This window comes from Ctenopharyngodon idella, chromosome 12 (genome assembly GCF_019924925.1).
Source record: "Ctenopharyngodon idella isolate HZGC_01 chromosome 12, HZGC01, whole genome shotgun sequence".
NCBI lineage: Eukaryota > Metazoa > Chordata > Actinopteri > Cypriniformes > Xenocyprididae > Ctenopharyngodon > Ctenopharyngodon idella.
In genome coordinates, this window is record NC_067231.1 from 14,331,961 (window position 1) to 14,350,537 (window position 18,577).

An 18,577-nucleotide genomic window follows, 5' to 3' on the forward strand; every position below is an offset into this window, starting at 1 on the left:
ACAGGTTGAAGGTCGAAATTGCAGTTTAAATGCATCTTCAAAGGGCTCTACACGATCCCAGACGAGTAATAAGGGTCTCATCTAGTGAAACGATCGGTCATTTTCTAAAAAAAATAAAAATGTATATACTTTTTAACCACAAATGCTCATCTTGCACTAGCTCTGCGATGCACCACGCATTACATAATCATGTTGGAAAGGTCACGTGTAACATAGGCAGAAGTACTGATCCAGTGTCTACAAAGCGAACGTGCAAAAACTAAGTCAAACGCCTTTACAAAAAAGGTAAAACAACGATGTTGGATGATTTTGAAGTTGGTGGAGAAAATGAGTTTTTCACCCTACCGTGGTACTTCCGCCTATATCACGCGTGACCTTTCCAACATGATTATGTAATGCGTGGCACATCGCAGAGCAGTGTAAGACAAGCATTTGTGGTTAAAAAGCATATACATATTTTATTTTTTAGAAAATGACTGATCGTTTTGCTAGACAAGACCCTTATTCCTCGGCTGGGATCGCGTAGAGCCCTTTGAAGCTGCACTGAATTTAGACAGACATAAACATCTTGGATGACATGGGGGTGAGTAAATTATCAGAAAATTTTCATTCTGAAGTGAACTAATCCTTTAAGGTGGAATGCTGAACTAAGTGAACTAATTCTTTTGATCAAAGAATCCTGAAAAAAATGTATCACAGTTTCCACAAAAGCATATTAAGCAGCACAACTGTTTTTAACATTGATAATAATTAGAAATGTTTCTTGAGCACCAAATCAGCATATTAGAATGATTTCTGAAGTATCATGTGACACAGACCTGAAGTATAGGCCTGAATATTCAGCTTTGCCATCAAAGAAATAAATTACATTTTAAAATATAATAAAATAGAAAAGAGTTATTTTAAATAAACAATTTTAAATAGCAATTTTACTGTTTTTTCAGTCAAATAAATGCAGCCTTGGTGAGCATAAGAGACTTTCAAAAACATTATAAAATTTTTACCAACATTTTGAACGGTACTGTAAATCAGTTCACTAGATTTCCTTAACCAAAGCATTGTGAGTAATCCATCTCTGTGTATTCTGTATTTCATTCTACATTCATCTCCTCACCCCAGCACTACGAATCCATGTGAGTCAGTCGACTATCAACATTCTCCAGCGCACAGACTGCAAGTTTGAGTATGAAAAGAGAGGAGAAACTTACTTAAAGGTCTGTGATTGAATTGTTAATGATTGTCTCTCACTCTTGTAAAATAATGATTTTACTATCATTGTTTTGATAATCATCATCAGTGATATTTTAGTGTTATTTATATACTATTATAGTATTAGTATTTTGAATTAAATTTATTTTTATATTTTCAGTTTTCATTTTAATTTTTGTTTAAATTTTGACATTTTTATTAGTTTTTTATATTTCTATTTAGCTTTTTTATTTCAGTTTTATTAATTTTAGTACTTCAACTTACACATACTTTATTTCAGTTAGTTGCCAAGGCAACATTTAATTTTTTTTTTTTAAGATTAGATTTTTTATCTGATATTTATATATTTTATTTCATTGAATGAAAATTATTTTTGTTTTAGTTACAATAACTGCATTGGTCCTCATATACACTACAGGGTAAAGGAAAAGAGACAACATACTGGTTGACGGGAGTTACAGGGCAAAATTATAATCTGCCAACGCCTCCAACAGCGTGAGTTTAACATTTTATGGTCCTTATTATTCCTCATCATAACTAGTCTCTGAACTCATTACTTGTCTATGATATACTTTAAAAAAGATTTCATTATTATGAACTCTTCTCCTCGCAGGGAAAACTTCCAGAATCTGCAGCAGGACCTATCTGAAATGATAAAGACGTGCCAGGAGAAGCGGCCCTCCAGCTTATTTAAGAGAAAGACCCTGTCAGCACGTCACAGGAAGCCCATAGTGGAAGTGGAAATGGATTGCACAGAACTGCCAGAGTATCTCCACCTGGCCACCGGTGACAGTCAAAGCACATACCTGTAACCCCAACCCTGAACATGACACTAACACACTGCCGCATCAGCATCTGGACCAAAAGCCCTTTGTTGATGACAGAACTGAATTTCAATTGAAATCACTGCAAAATGTAAATACAATGTATATTTGGATTTATAAAAAACATTTATACTTAACATTATTCATTGTTAACAAGTGTTGTAGAGCTTAGCTTAGGCTTTCTTTCTAAAAAAAACATATAATTGTTCTTCTTAAACTGAACAGACAGCATTAAGCTAAGCTTTATATTATGCAGTTGCATTAATGTTTAACCATACAGCAATATTAAGCACTGTACAACAAACTGCAGTAGATCTGCTGTCAGTCAGTGACTGTATATGAAGAATGAGAGTGTAACAGAATGTTTCATAGGAAAGATATTTAATTTTCAGCCAAATAATATTATAATAAACATGCTAAACGCTTCACACATTTTTGAAAAAGAAACTAAACTTTATTTCAATTATTTTGATAACTATTTACACAGTAATGCTGCTTGGACATCTACAGTAATTCATGATTGTTTTCTGTGCTGAAAGATATTCTCTTGGTTGAAGAGACTGACATTAATCCAATTTTCTTTGGCATATATACACTATTAAGGGTCTGTGCTCCGTTTCAACAAAACCCATTAAGTTAAGAAAACCATTAGTAATCTTCTTAACCTGAGGAGTTTGTTTCAACAGGCTGCTGTGATTTCAATGCTAATCAAAATGCATTAATATTGCAATATTACATACATAATTATACATATAAAGTACATAAAAAAACTAAATAAATAACAAAATTCAATTTTACCTTTCACACCATGAAAAAAAAAATAAAAAGCCACAACACATCCCAGATTTTATAAATAAATGATATATAAGAGCTCAGAGTGGAAGTATGGTATACAAATTGCCTATACTGTAAATATAATAGAAATCGACAAGAACACATAACAAAGAATTTTCTCTAGTATCAAAAATTTCTCTAGTATCAAAAACATGGTCTGCGCCATCAAAATGAACTCATTTTGATGGCGCAGACCATGTTTTTGATACTAGAGACATGTTACACAAATGTAACAAAACAAAGACAAAAATGGACATTGTGTGTACAGACTAAAATTCAGTATAAACCAAAACATTACCTGTGCCCTGACAAGTAACATAATCTGACATTTATTAGAATAAAATAAATACAGAAGGATGGCACAGTATGATTATAAAAAAATACAAGGCCATTAAATATTATGCAATTAACACATAAAAGATCAAACTTGAAAAATAAAACATACCTCTGAAATTCAATGCAGTGAGAAGATTTGTTCAACACACCAGTACAAAGTTTAAAGAGACTATTATACTGCACTGACATGCTAATATGATATGTGTCGTATCAAAACTTCTGCCGCTCCTACATCATTTGCATCTACACGTGTTGATGAAATTTATAATATCTCTCCTGTTTCATATAATTCACTATTCTCTGTCTAGACACAAGGACTGTTATTATGCTCACAGTTCTAGAACATAGCAGCAGCTAATGGGGACAGAATAAGAATTGATCGACCCAGTAACGCACTGAGCTACAAAACTGTGTTTACAAATGCCTCTTTCCTCTGTATAAATGTAGTAATAATAATAATAATAATAGGCCATGTTGCCATTACAAACTAATTGAACATGTTTTACAAAAAACAAAAAAACAATTTCAAGTGAGTTTTGACCGATAATGCTGTCATTAAACATGACAACAAAAAAACATTTCACCCATCTAAATATACAGTGGCCCCAAAAAGTATCTGAACACTTAAGTCACATTTAAAACCACATAAAAAAAATTCACTGCATTAAAAAGAGAATATGTTGCATCTGCAAACAAATGAAGCTTGACTTCAATTACTTTTAATTGACTGGTATTTTTAGTGGATGTACTATGAAGCCAGTTTCCCATGGTTTAAACAGGTGTCTTATCAGAATGACCACAAAATCCTATAAAACATTTTCCTGTGAAATGTTTTACTTGAAAAGTGTGCTTGAGTTATCTGTCTTTAAAATAACAGCCACTTGGTTTGCTATTCTGTTATATAATGCGATGAAATTCATGCATTTTTAACATGGTTTAAGCGTCCAAATATGTTTGGGGCACTGTATCTATGCAAATTTGTGCAAAACTACAGCATATTTAATAAACAAGCTTAGAGCTTAGGCATGCAAATCAGCCCACAGCACATAAAAATCCCAAAGGAAGCTAATTTGCACGTCTCTAGGCTAAAGAGAGCAAAAGGTGCTTGTTCATTTGTTGAATTGAGGCATGTTGATTGGAACGATTTTGATTGCCAGGCTAGTTCCTTTGAAAAAAATCTACCCTTTACACAAAACACATTAAGAAGTGACACAGTATCATAATCCAGCACATTAGCTGAACGAACAAAACTAAATTCATTGTAAGTAAACTGTGCCCCGGACCTATTAAAAATCCATATACAGCATACAAACACAACCAGAACTCTCGCGAGCCCTGTAATATCCCAGTGACCTCTAATGACACCCTGACCTTCTATCCGGCGCCAACGACTATCAAAATGAACTTCCACAGACTGTAAATGGGGGTAAAGTGCACTGCTGGTGGTCTGCCAGGGTGACACTGCTGGCACTTTACCCACAGCTGATGCTAGATGGAACAGGACATGACCTGTGTCTGTAGCAGAGCCGCCATTCTTCTGCTATAGTAAATGTGCAAAACCTAAACTCTAAATACTAAATAACTGATTACAGTCTCATATCCACACAGTCTACCCATCACTGATTACAGTCTATCCTGACTAAGCCTGACTAAGTGTTTTAGTTATTGTTTAAATGTATTTACTATTTACTAAAATTTACTATAGTATCCCATTACTAGGTTGCACTCTTTGGTAGCAGGCCATGTACTAAGATTTAGTAATTGTGATCTTTTCTTAATACCTCAGGTGCCTTTTGCTTTTAGGAACATTTCAATTCAATTTTTTTGCTGCTGGTTGTCTCCCGCTAATACCCGTTGTTTGAGTCAACAAATCTAAAAAAGTATGGCTATAAAAACAGCATCATGAGGACATGAAAAAAAATGGATATCTAGAAAAATAAAATTCTTTTTATCCTACATCCGGGACCCATGGATCTGGAACAGCTGCAAAAGAGTTGGAAAAGATATTATAGTCACAGAAATACACTACCGTTAAAAAGTTTGGGGTCAGTACAATTTCTCTGGAAGAAATTTTTTTTTTTTTTTTTCTTTTCGTCACAGGAATAAATTACATTTTAAAATACACTATATTGCCAAAAGTTTTGGGACGCCTGCCTTTATGTGCACATGACATCCCATTCTTAATCCGTAGGGTTTAATATGGAGTTGGTCCACCCTTTGCAGCTATAACAGCCTCAACTCTTCTGGGAAAGCTTTCCACAAGGTTTAGGAGTGTGTTTATAGGAATTTTTGACCATTCTTCTAGAAGCGCATTTGTGAGGTCAGGCACTGATGTTAGTGAGAAGGCCTGGCTCGCAGTCTCCGCTCTAATTCATCCCAAAGGTGATCTGTCGGGTTGAGGTCAGGACTCTGTGCAGGCCAGTCAAGTTCCTCCACACCAAACTCGCTCATCCATGTCTTTATGGACCTTGCTTTGTGCACTGGTGCGCAGTCATGTTGGAACAGGAAGGGGCCATCCCTAAACTGTTCTCACAAAGTTGGGAGCATGAAATTGTCCAAAATGTCTTGGTATGCTGAAGCATTAAGAGTTCCTTTCACTGGAACTAAGGGGCCAAGCCCAACCCCTGAAAAACAACCCCACACCATAATCCCCCTCCACCAAACTTTACACTTGGCACAATGCAGTCAGGCAAGTACTGTTCTCTTGGCAACCGCCAAACCCAGACTCGTCTATCAGATTGCCAGAAAGAGAAGCGTGATTCGTCCTTCCAGAGAACATGTCTCCACTGCTCTAGTCTCCAGTGGCGGCGTGCTTTACACCACTGCATCTGACGCTTTGCATTGCACTTGGTGATGTAAGGGTTGGATGCAGCTGCTCGGCCATGGAAACCCATTCCATGAAGCTCTCTACACACTGTTCTTGAGCTAATCTGAAGGCCACACAAAGTTTGGAGGTCTGTAGCTATTGTCTCTGCAGAAAGTTGGCGACTTCTGTGCACTGTGCCCCTCAGCATGCGCTGACCCCACTCTGTGATTTTACGTGGCCTACCACTTCGTAGCTGAGTTGCTGTTGTTCCCAATTGCTTCCACTTTGTTATGATACCACTAACAGTTGACCGTGGAATATTTACTAGTGAGGAAATTTCACGAATGGACTTATTGCATATTGCAACCTATCACGGTACCACGCTTGAATTCACTGAGCTCCTGAGAGCGACCAGTTCTTTCACAAATGTTTGTAGAAGCAGTCTGCATTCCTAGGTGCTTGATTTTATACACCTGTGGCCATGGAAATGATTGGAACACCTGAATTCAATGATTTTGAGGGGTGTCCCAATACTTTTGGCAATATAGTGTATATTAAAATAGAAAACTGTTACTTTAGATTGTAATAATATTTCACAATGTTATTATTTTCATTGTATTTCTGATCAAATAAATTTAGCCTGAGGGTGAGCAAAGATTTATCTTTTCAAAAACTTTTCAAAAACTAAAAAAAATAATACAGACCCCAGAACTTTTGAACAGTAGTGTATATCTACAGAAATATAGAATTACTAATAACTTTGGATATGGATAGTATAAAGTGAGAAATATGCCTCCTTGTATGTTTCATGTAATTATGACAAATACAAAGATAATTTTTGCTGAAGATGTAGATATGGGTGGAGATGGCAGTGACTCAATGGCAGTTCATGGAACAGACGCTGTGCTAAATACTGAAGTCATTCGGTTGAGTCATTCGTTCACCATTTCTGGTCTAGTGACCTGTGCTAAAAATCCCATTTTAAAGATATATTTATTCAAGTTTATATTCAAGGTTCAGTACCGCACAATAGTTTGTCTGCACTCTTGTGTGTTTACATAGGGAATAGTAACTTAAGAGGGAAAATCATGCTTGGGAGGTGAAGGCTATTGCATTTCATTGCACTGTGCTCATAAAAGGCAAGTAAAACTAGTTGGATAAATCCTCCTCATACAGTCTTATAGGACTATTTTCACAGCCAGACAAACTAATATAGATTTATGTGGTCGTCTTATTTGGTGCACCGAAATGCAATTCACCAAAACCCTCCGACTACTAGACTTTTGTACATCTACCACTAATACAACCAACATGACAGCATTGCCTCACCAATTCCTTTGACACAAGTTTCTGCTAATCTCTAATCCACTCATTGGGGGTGGCATTTCTCTCTCCCTCTTCCTCTTCCTCCTCCTCCTCTTCCTTCCTCGCTCCATCCTCCTCCTGTGTGTCCGATGTCTAGTTGTGTTATGAGTGAACAACAGGGTGAACAGAAACCGGAGGGATCACAGCACGACAGATGATGGCATACAAAAAAAAATATGAAAAAGATTTATGAATTTGTGAAGAGTAGGTGTGCGAATGGATCTCAAGGCTATTGATGTGAAATGAGATGAAAAGATGCAGATTTTGTAGGTCGTAAGCATGTTTTTGAGGAATGTGTCACTGGAACTGTGCTTTACGGTGTTTGTGAGATGGCACGATCTAAAACGGACAGCGTAAAATGAACTGTTAGGTGTGTATGTGTGTCTGTAGGTTCTCCAACCTTAGTCTTGTGGCTCTGCTCCGTCCCCAAACCTCCACCCGAGGTGTGCAGCTCTTTTGACACCACACACAGAAATTCAGCCTGGTCCTCTGTGCCATAGCTGTAAGATGAGCCAATGTTCACCATCTTGAAAAGCAAAGAACAGCCAAGAAAGAGAAGGTCTTTTCATTATGAGAGGTACTTGAGATTTGAGGAAAGGGGAGAGGACCATTAAGGAAAACATCAAGATGGATCAAATGTCTAGTCAGCTGTACCAAAACATCTTCATTGCATTTGTTAGAGATAGGTCAGGTTGGTTAACTAGTTAGACTAGTCTGTTGGTGAGGTTCACCTAGTTCCCCCCCATTAACTGTAATGTTTTTCATGGCTGTGCTTTAAAGCAAATAGAATTAGGAGACAATGTTTTAGAGATAGATAGATATTCATGGCCTTGATTTTTTTTAAATATTGAACCTGCATTTTTTAAATGTTAGTTTATGTACACATGCAGATGGACAATTTTGAATGATTCATCATGTCTTGCATTGTTTTTTAGTGTCTCACTAAAGCGTTACATTTTAAGGAGGGATAGTTCACCCAAAAATGTACATTCTTTCATCATTTATTCACCCTCATGTCGTTCCAAACCTGTATTACTTTCTTTCTTGTGTGGAGCACAAGAGAAACATTTTTTTCTCAAATATATATATATATTTTGTCTACACAATGGAAGTCAATAGGCACCAATGTTGTTCGGTTACCGATGTTCTTCAGAATATCTTCTTATGAGTTTTTACAGAAGAAAGAAATGAAACGTGGGTGAGGAAATGATGGCAGAATGTTCAATTTGGGTGAACTATCCCTCTTGTTGGTGTATGGTGGACCCTAAATCAGTCTTATTTTGTTAGAATATGTAGTTTTCCACATTTCAAATGTGCAAAATCATTAGGGATGTTCAAAACGACATAATGACAAAGCTGGAATAATATTATATAGTTTTCAAAAACGCATAATGATTAAGAGGGTTTGGTGCAACTGACCATGTAAAATCCAGATGGATACAAATGGCAAAAGATTAATTTCACAATTTAGCTACGTTACTGGACTCTGAATCTGAGGGGAGAATTGGACACTGGGAGCATTAGGATCAGGGGAAGGGAAATCAACTCAGTGTCAGTCCAACCCACAGTCCAGAGCAGTCCGGGGCGGGGTTTTCGGCAGGCGCGCACGCTGACCTGCTCAAACTTCCAGCCGTCCGACATGGTGGACACCATCTGGGTCAGCTCCTCTTCCTGACACTGCAACACCCGATACACGTGCTTTGGTGGTACCTGCTGTATGAGAGACAGAGGGAGAGGGTGAAGACTGGTGAAGTGTAAAAAAGAAATGTGGTGGGTAGTAGAGAAGAATGCCAAAAGGCAAGTATGAAAAGAAGAGCGAGAGTGGGCAGGAAACTGACGGCTGTTGCATAAGCACGCAAATGTAGTCACAAATGTACAGTAGAAACTGAAATGGACAGAAATATAGTGCTGAGAAAGTGATGAAACTGAAAACTGGATAGTGGATACTAATGGAAAAAATATATATTTCCAGAAAATAAAGCTACATGGGAGGCATGATAAAACACCCTGCTCATTACCTGTGTGGCCTTGGAGTCTCGCTCAAGAATCCTCTCTTTGATTAATTTAATCAGCGGTGTGATGTTGTAAAATTCTGCCTCCTCTAAGACACCTGACGGCACAGACACACTTCATTTTTACATTTTCTTACAGTTACGTGCTGTTTTGACTAGATATTATGCACCAATATTGAAATTTTAAATGAATAAAAAAAAAAACACGAAAAAATTAATCATTGTAAATGCTGCAAGTGAATTTAACGTACAAATGGATTTTCATTTGGAGATTTGCTAAAGATTACATTTAACAGTGCTATTATATTAGTGTTTTGAAATATTAACTTTAAGTGAGTGTTAGATGATGCATGAAAGATGAAAAATAATCTAAAATAGGGGAATTGACCATATACAAATATTCAAAATCAACTGATATTATTGCTAACTAAAACTAAAACTATTTAAAAAACACATTTTCATCAATTGAAATAAACTGGAGGGAAAAAAACAAATAAAAAAAGGTAAAAACAACTAGAAATTAAACAAAAACTGAAAATATATAAAAAAAAAAAAACTTCAAAATACTATAATATTCCATTAATAATACTACAATAGCACAATTGAATAATACTGATAAATAAAAAGGTGTTAACCATATAGTACCAATGCATCAATAGTTATGTGCTGATATTAAAATATTATATATTATTATAATATTAAAATATGGCCATACATTTGAAAATGCCTGAAAAGAAATGAACAGACCTTCTTCTGCCAACTCCTTGTTATAAACCAGCTTCCCATGTCGCAGATAGTTGAGTATGGGACCAAAATAGGTGGGATCTCGGTCAATCACATAAGCGCCAGTTTCGTCCTACACAAACACATCACAGGTTCCTCAGTTTAATAATTAAATAAAATTAGATGTTTAATAATGTGGTATTTACATGTACAAAATACAATATCATTAAATATGTAATATTTAAAAATAAACACACATTAGTTATCAATGATGTATATAATATTTTACCAATATTAGATGTTGTTAACTTGCTAATATTGTGGTAACTGTTAGGAAATTCCATATGTAAATGCAACTGACTCTGTGCTGAAGCGGTTTAACTGATGTACATGATGCACTGAACAGTACATCACCTCAGGGAATGAAAATGTGACTTGGCACAAGAGAGAAAAATCATTAAAGGAAAGGGCATGTGGAAAGTGGCAGTGAGCAGAGGTCACATTAGCATGGCCACAGTCATTGTCCCAGATTGGCTGAGGGTCTCCCCTTTGCAGTGAATTAACCTTAAGAGATCAGCACCAGTCTAGCGAGACAGGACCTATGGAGCAGGACGTCATGTAGGCTACATCGTACCCTAGTACAACATGCCCTACAGAGAACATTACACAACTGAGCCCAGGGCAAGAGCACTCAAAAAGAAAAAAGAGAAATAAAGAGTGCATAGAAGCGCACTAGGGTGAAAGAGGTAAAAAGAAAGAGGAAGATGTTGACGTAACAGAAGGCTCAAGACTGAATAACAGCACTGCAAGGTTATAAAACTAGAGAAAGCAAAAGAGAGCATAAATGAGATAACTCACTGCAGATTCACAACATGGACATGAACAACACACCTACACAACAAGCTCGATTTGATTCATTGTACAGCCCTTCTTTTGATTCGTTCGTCCAAACATTGCAAAATTTTAGTGATATTTTGCTTTATACAGTAAGTTCCATTTGTGACTGGATTCTGTGATTCTGTCTGCGTCACAAAAATCATAGGGCTGTACATGGTATTATGTTAAAGAGAGTTAGTTGTGTGGGTTATTTATTGTTGTGTTATATAGTTATAACCATTAGTAAGAAGGGTATGCACTATGCAGTCAATAATGGTGCCCTATCAAAACTAGGGTTGGGTATCATTTGAATTTTGGTGATTCCGATTCTGCTTAACGATTCCGATTCTTATCGTTTCCCAGTTTCGATTCCAGTAAGGTAAAACGTTTAGGTCAAATATTTATATCAAACATTTATTCTGTTTTTTGGCCGAACGTTGCGTTTAAACTGATTTCCATGAACAAAATTCAGCGGCCTACAAAAAATCAGCAGCCTAAAGAACACTTTCCTATGGTTTTAACAAAAATATCACAGCAAAATAAACTGGACTAACTAACATAAATTTTAAACATCATTAAAGACAAGTAAAAATAAGAACAAATAAACAAATTAACAATAGCACAAATAAATAAAAAATTTTAAAAATAAAATATAAATAAAATATAGATTACTCCTTAATAAATTTACAAAAGTTATTCAGTCAAGATCAGTGAGTGATTTTCTTTTTCTTGTGTTCTTTGATTAAAGGCACAATATGTAAGTTTTTATATTAAAATTTCCAAAAACCACTTGCACAGTGTTATGTATTTCGTTCAGCTGTGTACTTACATTATCCTAAATGTTTCCAAGAATTTGTACATTCAGAGAAATTCACAATTTTAAACAGTGCCCTTCCCTCCCTTGTCGCCTGACAAATGACGTAATATCTGCGTTATCATGCTTATACTGCATAGTAACCATGGCAACAGACGTGGACAGCTGCGTAATGCCTAGCGGCACACTATTGTTGTTTCGTTCAAACATTATGGACCATGGCAAGCAAACTTTGGGACAAAAGGAGAAATAAAACAAGGCTCAATATTGGCGTGGCTTTCCTGAGATGGCGAGAGCTTTGTGACGAACTTCGACTTGACAGAGACGCCGCTCTTGCACGTTATTAGACAAGGTAAGCAAATGTAGGCTACATAAGACTAATCAATGTTATATAGCTTAACACAATGAAATGTTAGAATATCATCAGTATGATATTCTAATGTTGATCTAGCTTACTGTTAAGTCTCATACAGCCAACAAATTAATATAGAGAACAACATTACAACTTTCAACACACTCAAATGCAGTTTAGTATGATAGTGTAACATTAGCCCAAGTGAAACAGCGCTGCGTTACCTCACAATTTTAATTCGTCAAATGAACTGACCTGTATGAGCAGTATTTCAGCACTTGCGAGTAGTTCGGTAGAATGAAATGTGCTCATTCCTTTATATCCCCTGGGACCCGCGTGTGGCACTGCATTCTGTCTCTCATTAGCAATCGCGCCCGCGATTCTCGGCCACGCCCTGCTTCATACCACAGTCATGTTAAAAACATGAATGCATTCACTCATCCATAAACGTTATTTCCCTTATAATGTTATTAGATCCATCGGCATGATGACAAGTTCCATGATTCCACGCTCATTCATTGCTTCATCAATCTACGCCTTTGTTATTGTTTTGAAGAGTTAGCGACCCCTAGCGGCGAAAAAAATACATATTGTGCCTTTATTAGCCTGCTGTCACTTTAAGACCTCATGCATTATCCAATATACTGTTACACATGCGTTTTTTCTTTCTCAACTGTTTACATTCACTTAAGACAAAACCGACTGTGTTTACGAGGATATTTTGACATCATTTTTGTGTATTTGTGCTTCAAGTGCAAGAAGACTCTATGTGCGCCCTGTGGATGTTTCTAGCACAGAAAACAGCACACAAGTGCCAAATTAAGTACTCTTTTGCACCTTCTTGTGCTTAAAAATGGTTTGAAATCACATTAAAATGCACACACAGGAATCAATAAGCGGAAACTAAATTTTAATTTTATTACAGGTATCCGATTCCTGACCTTAAAGCTGCAGTCCGTAAGTTTTGCCTCTTTGTCGCCATCTCTGTTTGAAACCTACAACTGCAGTTATTTGCGGAATTATCATCTTTACGTGGGTTGTGCGTCGGCACGGCTCCTCAGTGCGGATTAATCTAATGTTTGCCGTCAGTCACCGCACCGGTGTGGATACTGTACTTCGGAATCACAGATTGTAGCCTTGGAAGTATGACCAAAATAAGAATTTTCACCGGAAAATGTCAATGTTCAGAGAACAAGTAACAAATCTGCCACTTTTGTTCTGACCACATGAGAAAAAAAAGCATTACAATAAATCACGCTCACCAATGGTGATTAAATCTAACAATCGCTTAGCTCATATCACATCAAACCTTGCAAATTATTATTATTGTTATACTTTGTTCTCAAATTGTTAATGTTAACAACATCAGCATTGCGTGACTATGTGTATTTAGTGTGTATTAGAATTACCTGTAGATTTCAATTTCTGTCCAGTCTAATCTCTAACGTTAATTTGTCATACCATACAATCCTCCATCAAAATGATAAGTTTAATTATCCCAGCTGCTGTGAGAAAAGGCCATCTGCAGCATAGCCTACTAGCTGGTACTTGTTCTTTATGTAAACAGACGTGATGGAAAGACGAATGGCAGCATGCTCGAATTTCCTGATCAAATTAGAAAACATTATTACAAGCTTATTGTTGTGAATTGGGGTAAGGTAAGAAGATAGTTTTGAACATTGGCTGGTTATGTACTTGCTCAAAAAATTGACTTTGGATCATTTTTAACCAAAAAAGGTTATGGACTGCAGCTTTTAGTATCTGACATACTTTTTTCCCAACTCTACTCAAAATCTAAACACTCTACATAGTGTTCATTGTGGCCATTGAATATATGCAGCAATTGTTTCAGCTACACACCGGTATGGCAGTATTTGAAAAATACATAACATAAGCGAAATTAAAACTGGTATAACAGATGAACTGGCACTAGCCCAGCACTAGCCAGTATGAAATATTTATTCCTTGTAAATTTTCTTAATTCACCTTACAATAATTTTGGGACTAACTTCAGATTAACAACATGGACATGAACAACATACATAGATAACAAGCTAATTATCACATACAGAGCTGAAAAAAGCATTAACAAATATTTTCATTAGCAGCACAAAATCTATAATAGTAACACAGAACTTCATTTACACATGATGAGAAAACACACACACAAATCCCATTTTCGAAACAGCAAGTGCAGCAGACAGCCCCACAGTACACATGACTAGACTTGACAGCAGGCATGACAACACCTGCGCATGACTCCTGCAGTGAGTCAGAAGAGACAAGCTGTTGCCCCGCTCGGGATTTCACAAGAACACGAGAACGCACTGGGGATTTTACACATAATACTACTGTATATGCCTTAAACACACAGAATTCAAATCGGACAAGTTTGCTATCTGTCCACGCTCATCTTGTGTTAACGTTTAACTCTGTAGTTGCACAAGGAAGTATAAGAACCAAGTCCCAATAGGGAACTAGCTGCATCCCATGGGAAATACCTGGTAGGCAAACAAAGAGCTTATTAATTTCAAAACAGAACTGCATAATAACCTGTGCCACGTAAAGCATCACAGCACACAACAAGAAAGCCAAAATAGCTATTTTAACAGAACTAATTCGGGCTCATGTTAAAAGCACATTCACTCAAGATGATGAGAAACTAGCTAATAATATTCTCTAATGATACTTAATACCTCTTCATGACATAAGATAAAGGGATAAAGAATGAAAATTCTGTGATCACATTTTTAAGAATGTTGGTAACCAAACATATTGACTTCCATTGCATAGACAAAAAACAATGGAAGTCAATGGGAACCGAAACTGTTTGGCTACCAACATTCTTCAAAATATCTTATTTTGTGTTCCACAGAAAAAAAAAGGAAGTCATACAGGTTTAGAACAACATGAGGGTGCACACATTATGATGACTGAATTTCCATTTTGGGTGAACTATCCCTCTAAGCCCTTGGACCAATAAATGTTGCGCCTTAAAAGTGAGAATGAAGTCTGAAGTTTTAAATTATATAAACAATTTTCTGGCTCAACACAATGATTATAAAATCAAGGAAAAATGCATGTAAACTATCAATAAAGAACAGACCAGTCCAGGAATAGAACAGAGAAGCCTCCATAGATATTTTTGTGCAGAGGGCTGGGAGTCGTCAAGGTGCCATGACTCTAATCTCATTAGAAGAGTGACATGAGCAGCGAGAGAGCACACAACACCGCAGCGGCCAGTAATAACTGAGCTGTGATGAGTGCTCGTCTGTGCCTCATCACTCACTGTGGGGATGGAGGTACTTTGAGTGTGGAATAAGAGGGAATATAAGAGGATAGCTTCGGAGGGGGTGGATACTGTGAAGGCAGAGTACCATCTGTTAAGACAAATACTTTTTGTATGCCTTAGTGCTATAAGATTAAAAGAAACATTAGACACATAACATACAAAGACACATAACATACAGTCAAACCAAAATTTATTCAGACACCTTGAACATTTCATTCATTAATACAGTTTATTCACTATAAAATGGTAATAAAATATGACGATCTCAGAGTTAAACTGTGTCGGAAAAAATAATTATGTCAGATAACACTGGACACAGCAAAACATGGTCAGGTCAAAGTGTCTAAATAATTTTTGGTCCCAAATTTTTATCAGTTTTACTGGTAGTCCACTGAATGAAGACTTTTTGGGTATAATATGTCACAGTTTACTTTATTTTGCTATCCTCACTTACATAAATGAACTATAGTGTCCTGCACCCACTAGTAAAAAAATATAAAAAATTATATCTAGTGTCTGAATAATATTTGGTTTGACTGTACGTATAACACAAATTACCATACATATATTGGTAAATCTTACGATATTTCACTCCAATATCAAAAGTAAAAAATTGAGAAATTATACTTTCTTAAAGACAATGAGACTTAAAGAAAATTATTTTAGGAGCAATTAATATTATTTGCATTTTGACATTATTTTCATCATAACTAACAATAAATTTGATATTATAACTAAATAATGATAACTAACCATAAATTACCATAAATTTAAAAACAACACTCTTTACTGTAATGCAGAAAAAAAGCAAATATATAAATACATAATATGAAACCGTATTTACCATTGATGACGTCACATGGGAAGACATATGGAACCATGTCAAAAAAAATCCATTTGTATATGCAAAAAAAGCCAATACAATTCAAAATCATCCAAATATTTCATATATTCCCCATTTATTAGCTTTTAATCTCTGATTGTCATGTGTTTCAGGTTGTAGGTATTATTGTAGGTACCATATTGCATATGGTCACGTTACAAGTGTTTCTCAAGTGATATTGGAAATACTAAATAAATTATATTTGGCATCCAACTAAAATTACATTCAGTTTTATTAGATTTAGGCCTTCCAAGCAGACACATTAAGACATCCGCCAACAGGAAATGATATAATATTAACCTTCTCTGCCAGAAGAAAACATTTTATTGCAGTGGGTCAGTGACAATAAGGCCTGCTTCACATAAGGGTTGGCATAAGGTGATATTTTCTCTGGTCCCACTGGAACTCCTGGCATGTGCTTTACATTCTAACAGATCAGTTCTATAAGATATGGATGCTTAATTTGGATTACCTTAGGCCTCATTTTCCTTCGGTCATTTGACAAGGAGTATCCTAACCATAACCCTCGATTTATTTATATATTTATTTATTTTTGATTGTTTCTGAGTTCACATGCTTATTTGTCTGTATTGTTTATTTCTTTTTCCTTAAGAATTGTTCATGTGGCAGACTTCAATTCATGCTTTCCCACCAACTCAATAAAAATCATTTAGGCCCGGTTTCACAGACAGGGCTTAGCCTAAGCCAGGATTAGGCCTTAGTTCAATTAAGATATTTATGTATCTTTTATAAACGTACACTAGAAAAAAAAAAACATTACTGATGTGCATCTTGAGACAAAACAATGACACTGACATATTTTAAGATATGTCAGTACAAGTTGCTTTCAGTTATAACAGCACAAATATGCATTTTAGTCTAGGACTAGCTTAAACCTTGTCTTTGAAACCGGGGGATAATGTTATATGATTATATAATAATTACTGCCTTTAATTTATGCTGATATAAAATATAAAAATAACAAAAATAAAAAATATGAAAAAGATTAGTAGTAATAAATATTAATAATAACTAATAAACAATAATAATAATACAAAAAAGCTTAATTATCAACATCCAATATATGATTTCATGAGATTCACTCCTATAAAATTTAGGATGTACTGATGATCTGGCCATTACCCCATCAAAAAGGACTTCCCTTTACACAAAATCAGCTTCAGTTGGATCACATGATGTGATAAAGGCATCGTGAAGTAAAATGTGGATTTTACTGGCCAATAACTGCAATGATGCTCTAATGCACAAACACTGGGGGTCCGCATTAATAATGAGCGCAGCACGCGTATATCCATCTGACTGAAGACCCCCGCTGCATCATTAATACACCTCAGCGCCCTGGATCACAAAAAGTCATACATTACCATCACTCACTGCTGTCTTACCGTGTCAGAATGTAAGTCTTGCTGCTGGCACAGTCGGTAAAGAAATGAAGTTTGTTCCTTTAGCAGCGTTTGTCGTGTCGTTAGAAACACCGTCCCACCGACGTTGAGGCGGACCCATTTGCCGTTATTGCCTCCGGTGGTATTAACAGCTGAACCGTTTCCTATGATGTTTTCAGCCCCACTGGATTCAACAGCAGTAGACGTGGCTGTTGTGGCACCTTCGTTTCCCTCGTTGTCTTTATTGTTATTATTGTTGTTGTTATTGTTGTTTAGATTGCTGTGTGTTGTTATTGCTGAAAGGGATCCCGTTTCCGGTAAAGCCTGGGGCGCCGCCGTTTTTCCTTTGTCCTCCGTTGCCATTAGGGTACTACACTGAGGCTGGTATGCGGACTGTCGGTGCGGCTCGGATGCTGTTCGGATGCCGTTCTGTCTCCCACGGTGAAGCGGCGTGCTACTGTTTTTTTTCGAGTCATAAAAGTAGAATAAGCGCGGCAGTTGATTGGCTTGTATCCTGCGATGTGTTCGCCCCGCCCACTTGCCAGTTGATGATGTTCTTTTGACGCAGAAACCAGTGAGGATTCGAGGATGCGGAATGTGTTTAGGCATTAGCAGCTTTGAATATTTAAGATTATGCTTTCTCAAAGATATTTATAATTCTAGGAAATTAATTACGTTTGTGACTTGCTCTTTGGTACATTTTCATTATTTTGATAACATGATTATCAGGTTTTACACAAACTTAGTTCGTGTAGGTTAGTTCATCCAGCTAAATAAGGACGAATCTCAGTCAGTGCTAGTAATATATTTTGTAACGAGCCTATAACAAAATATTCAAAATACATTTT

The 18,577-nt window shown here is 36.3% G+C and overlaps 2 protein-coding genes across 5 annotated transcripts in view; one reads left to right on the forward strand and one right to left on the reverse strand.

The window, feature by feature from the left end:
* Window positions 1-2,463, forward strand: part of gucy2cb (guanylate cyclase 2Cb) — a 19,045-nt gene extending 16,582 nt beyond the window's left edge. Inside the window, exons 25-27 of the mRNA XM_051914116.1 lie at window positions 1,120-1,214; window positions 1,628-1,704; window positions 1,823-2,463. Of these exons, the coding sequence (XP_051770076.1) occupies window positions 1,120-1,214; window positions 1,628-1,704; window positions 1,823-2,021 (371 nt within the window). The 3' untranslated portion in view covers window positions 2,022-2,463. The remainder of the gene's footprint in view (window positions 1-1,119; window positions 1,215-1,627; window positions 1,705-1,822) is intronic.
* kctd17 (potassium channel tetramerization domain containing 17) lies at window positions 2,464-18,282 on the reverse strand. Of its 4 annotated transcripts, none has more exons than XM_051914121.1 (7): window positions 17,733-18,282; window positions 10,134-10,242; window positions 9,393-9,484; window positions 8,941-9,087; window positions 7,775-7,900; window positions 7,339-7,467; window positions 2,464-5,186 (listed from the first exon to the last, which is right to left on the reverse strand). In XM_051914121.1, the coding sequence occupies exons 1-6, from the start codon at window positions 18,090-18,092 to the stop codon at window positions 7,363-7,365; spliced, it is 939 nt and encodes a 312-aa protein (XP_051770081.1). In that variant the 5' UTR covers window positions 18,093-18,282; the 3' UTR covers window positions 2,464-5,186; window positions 7,339-7,362. The 4 variants fall into 4 exon arrangements, with proteins under 4 accessions (XP_051770081.1, XP_051770082.1, XP_051770084.1 ...); XM_051914122.1 differs by having other exon boundaries at window positions 8,989-9,087; window positions 17,733-18,279; XM_051914124.1 differs by lacking the exon at window positions 7,339-7,467 and having other exon boundaries at window positions 17,733-18,281.
* Between the last annotated feature and the right edge of the window lie 295 nt (window positions 18,283-18,577).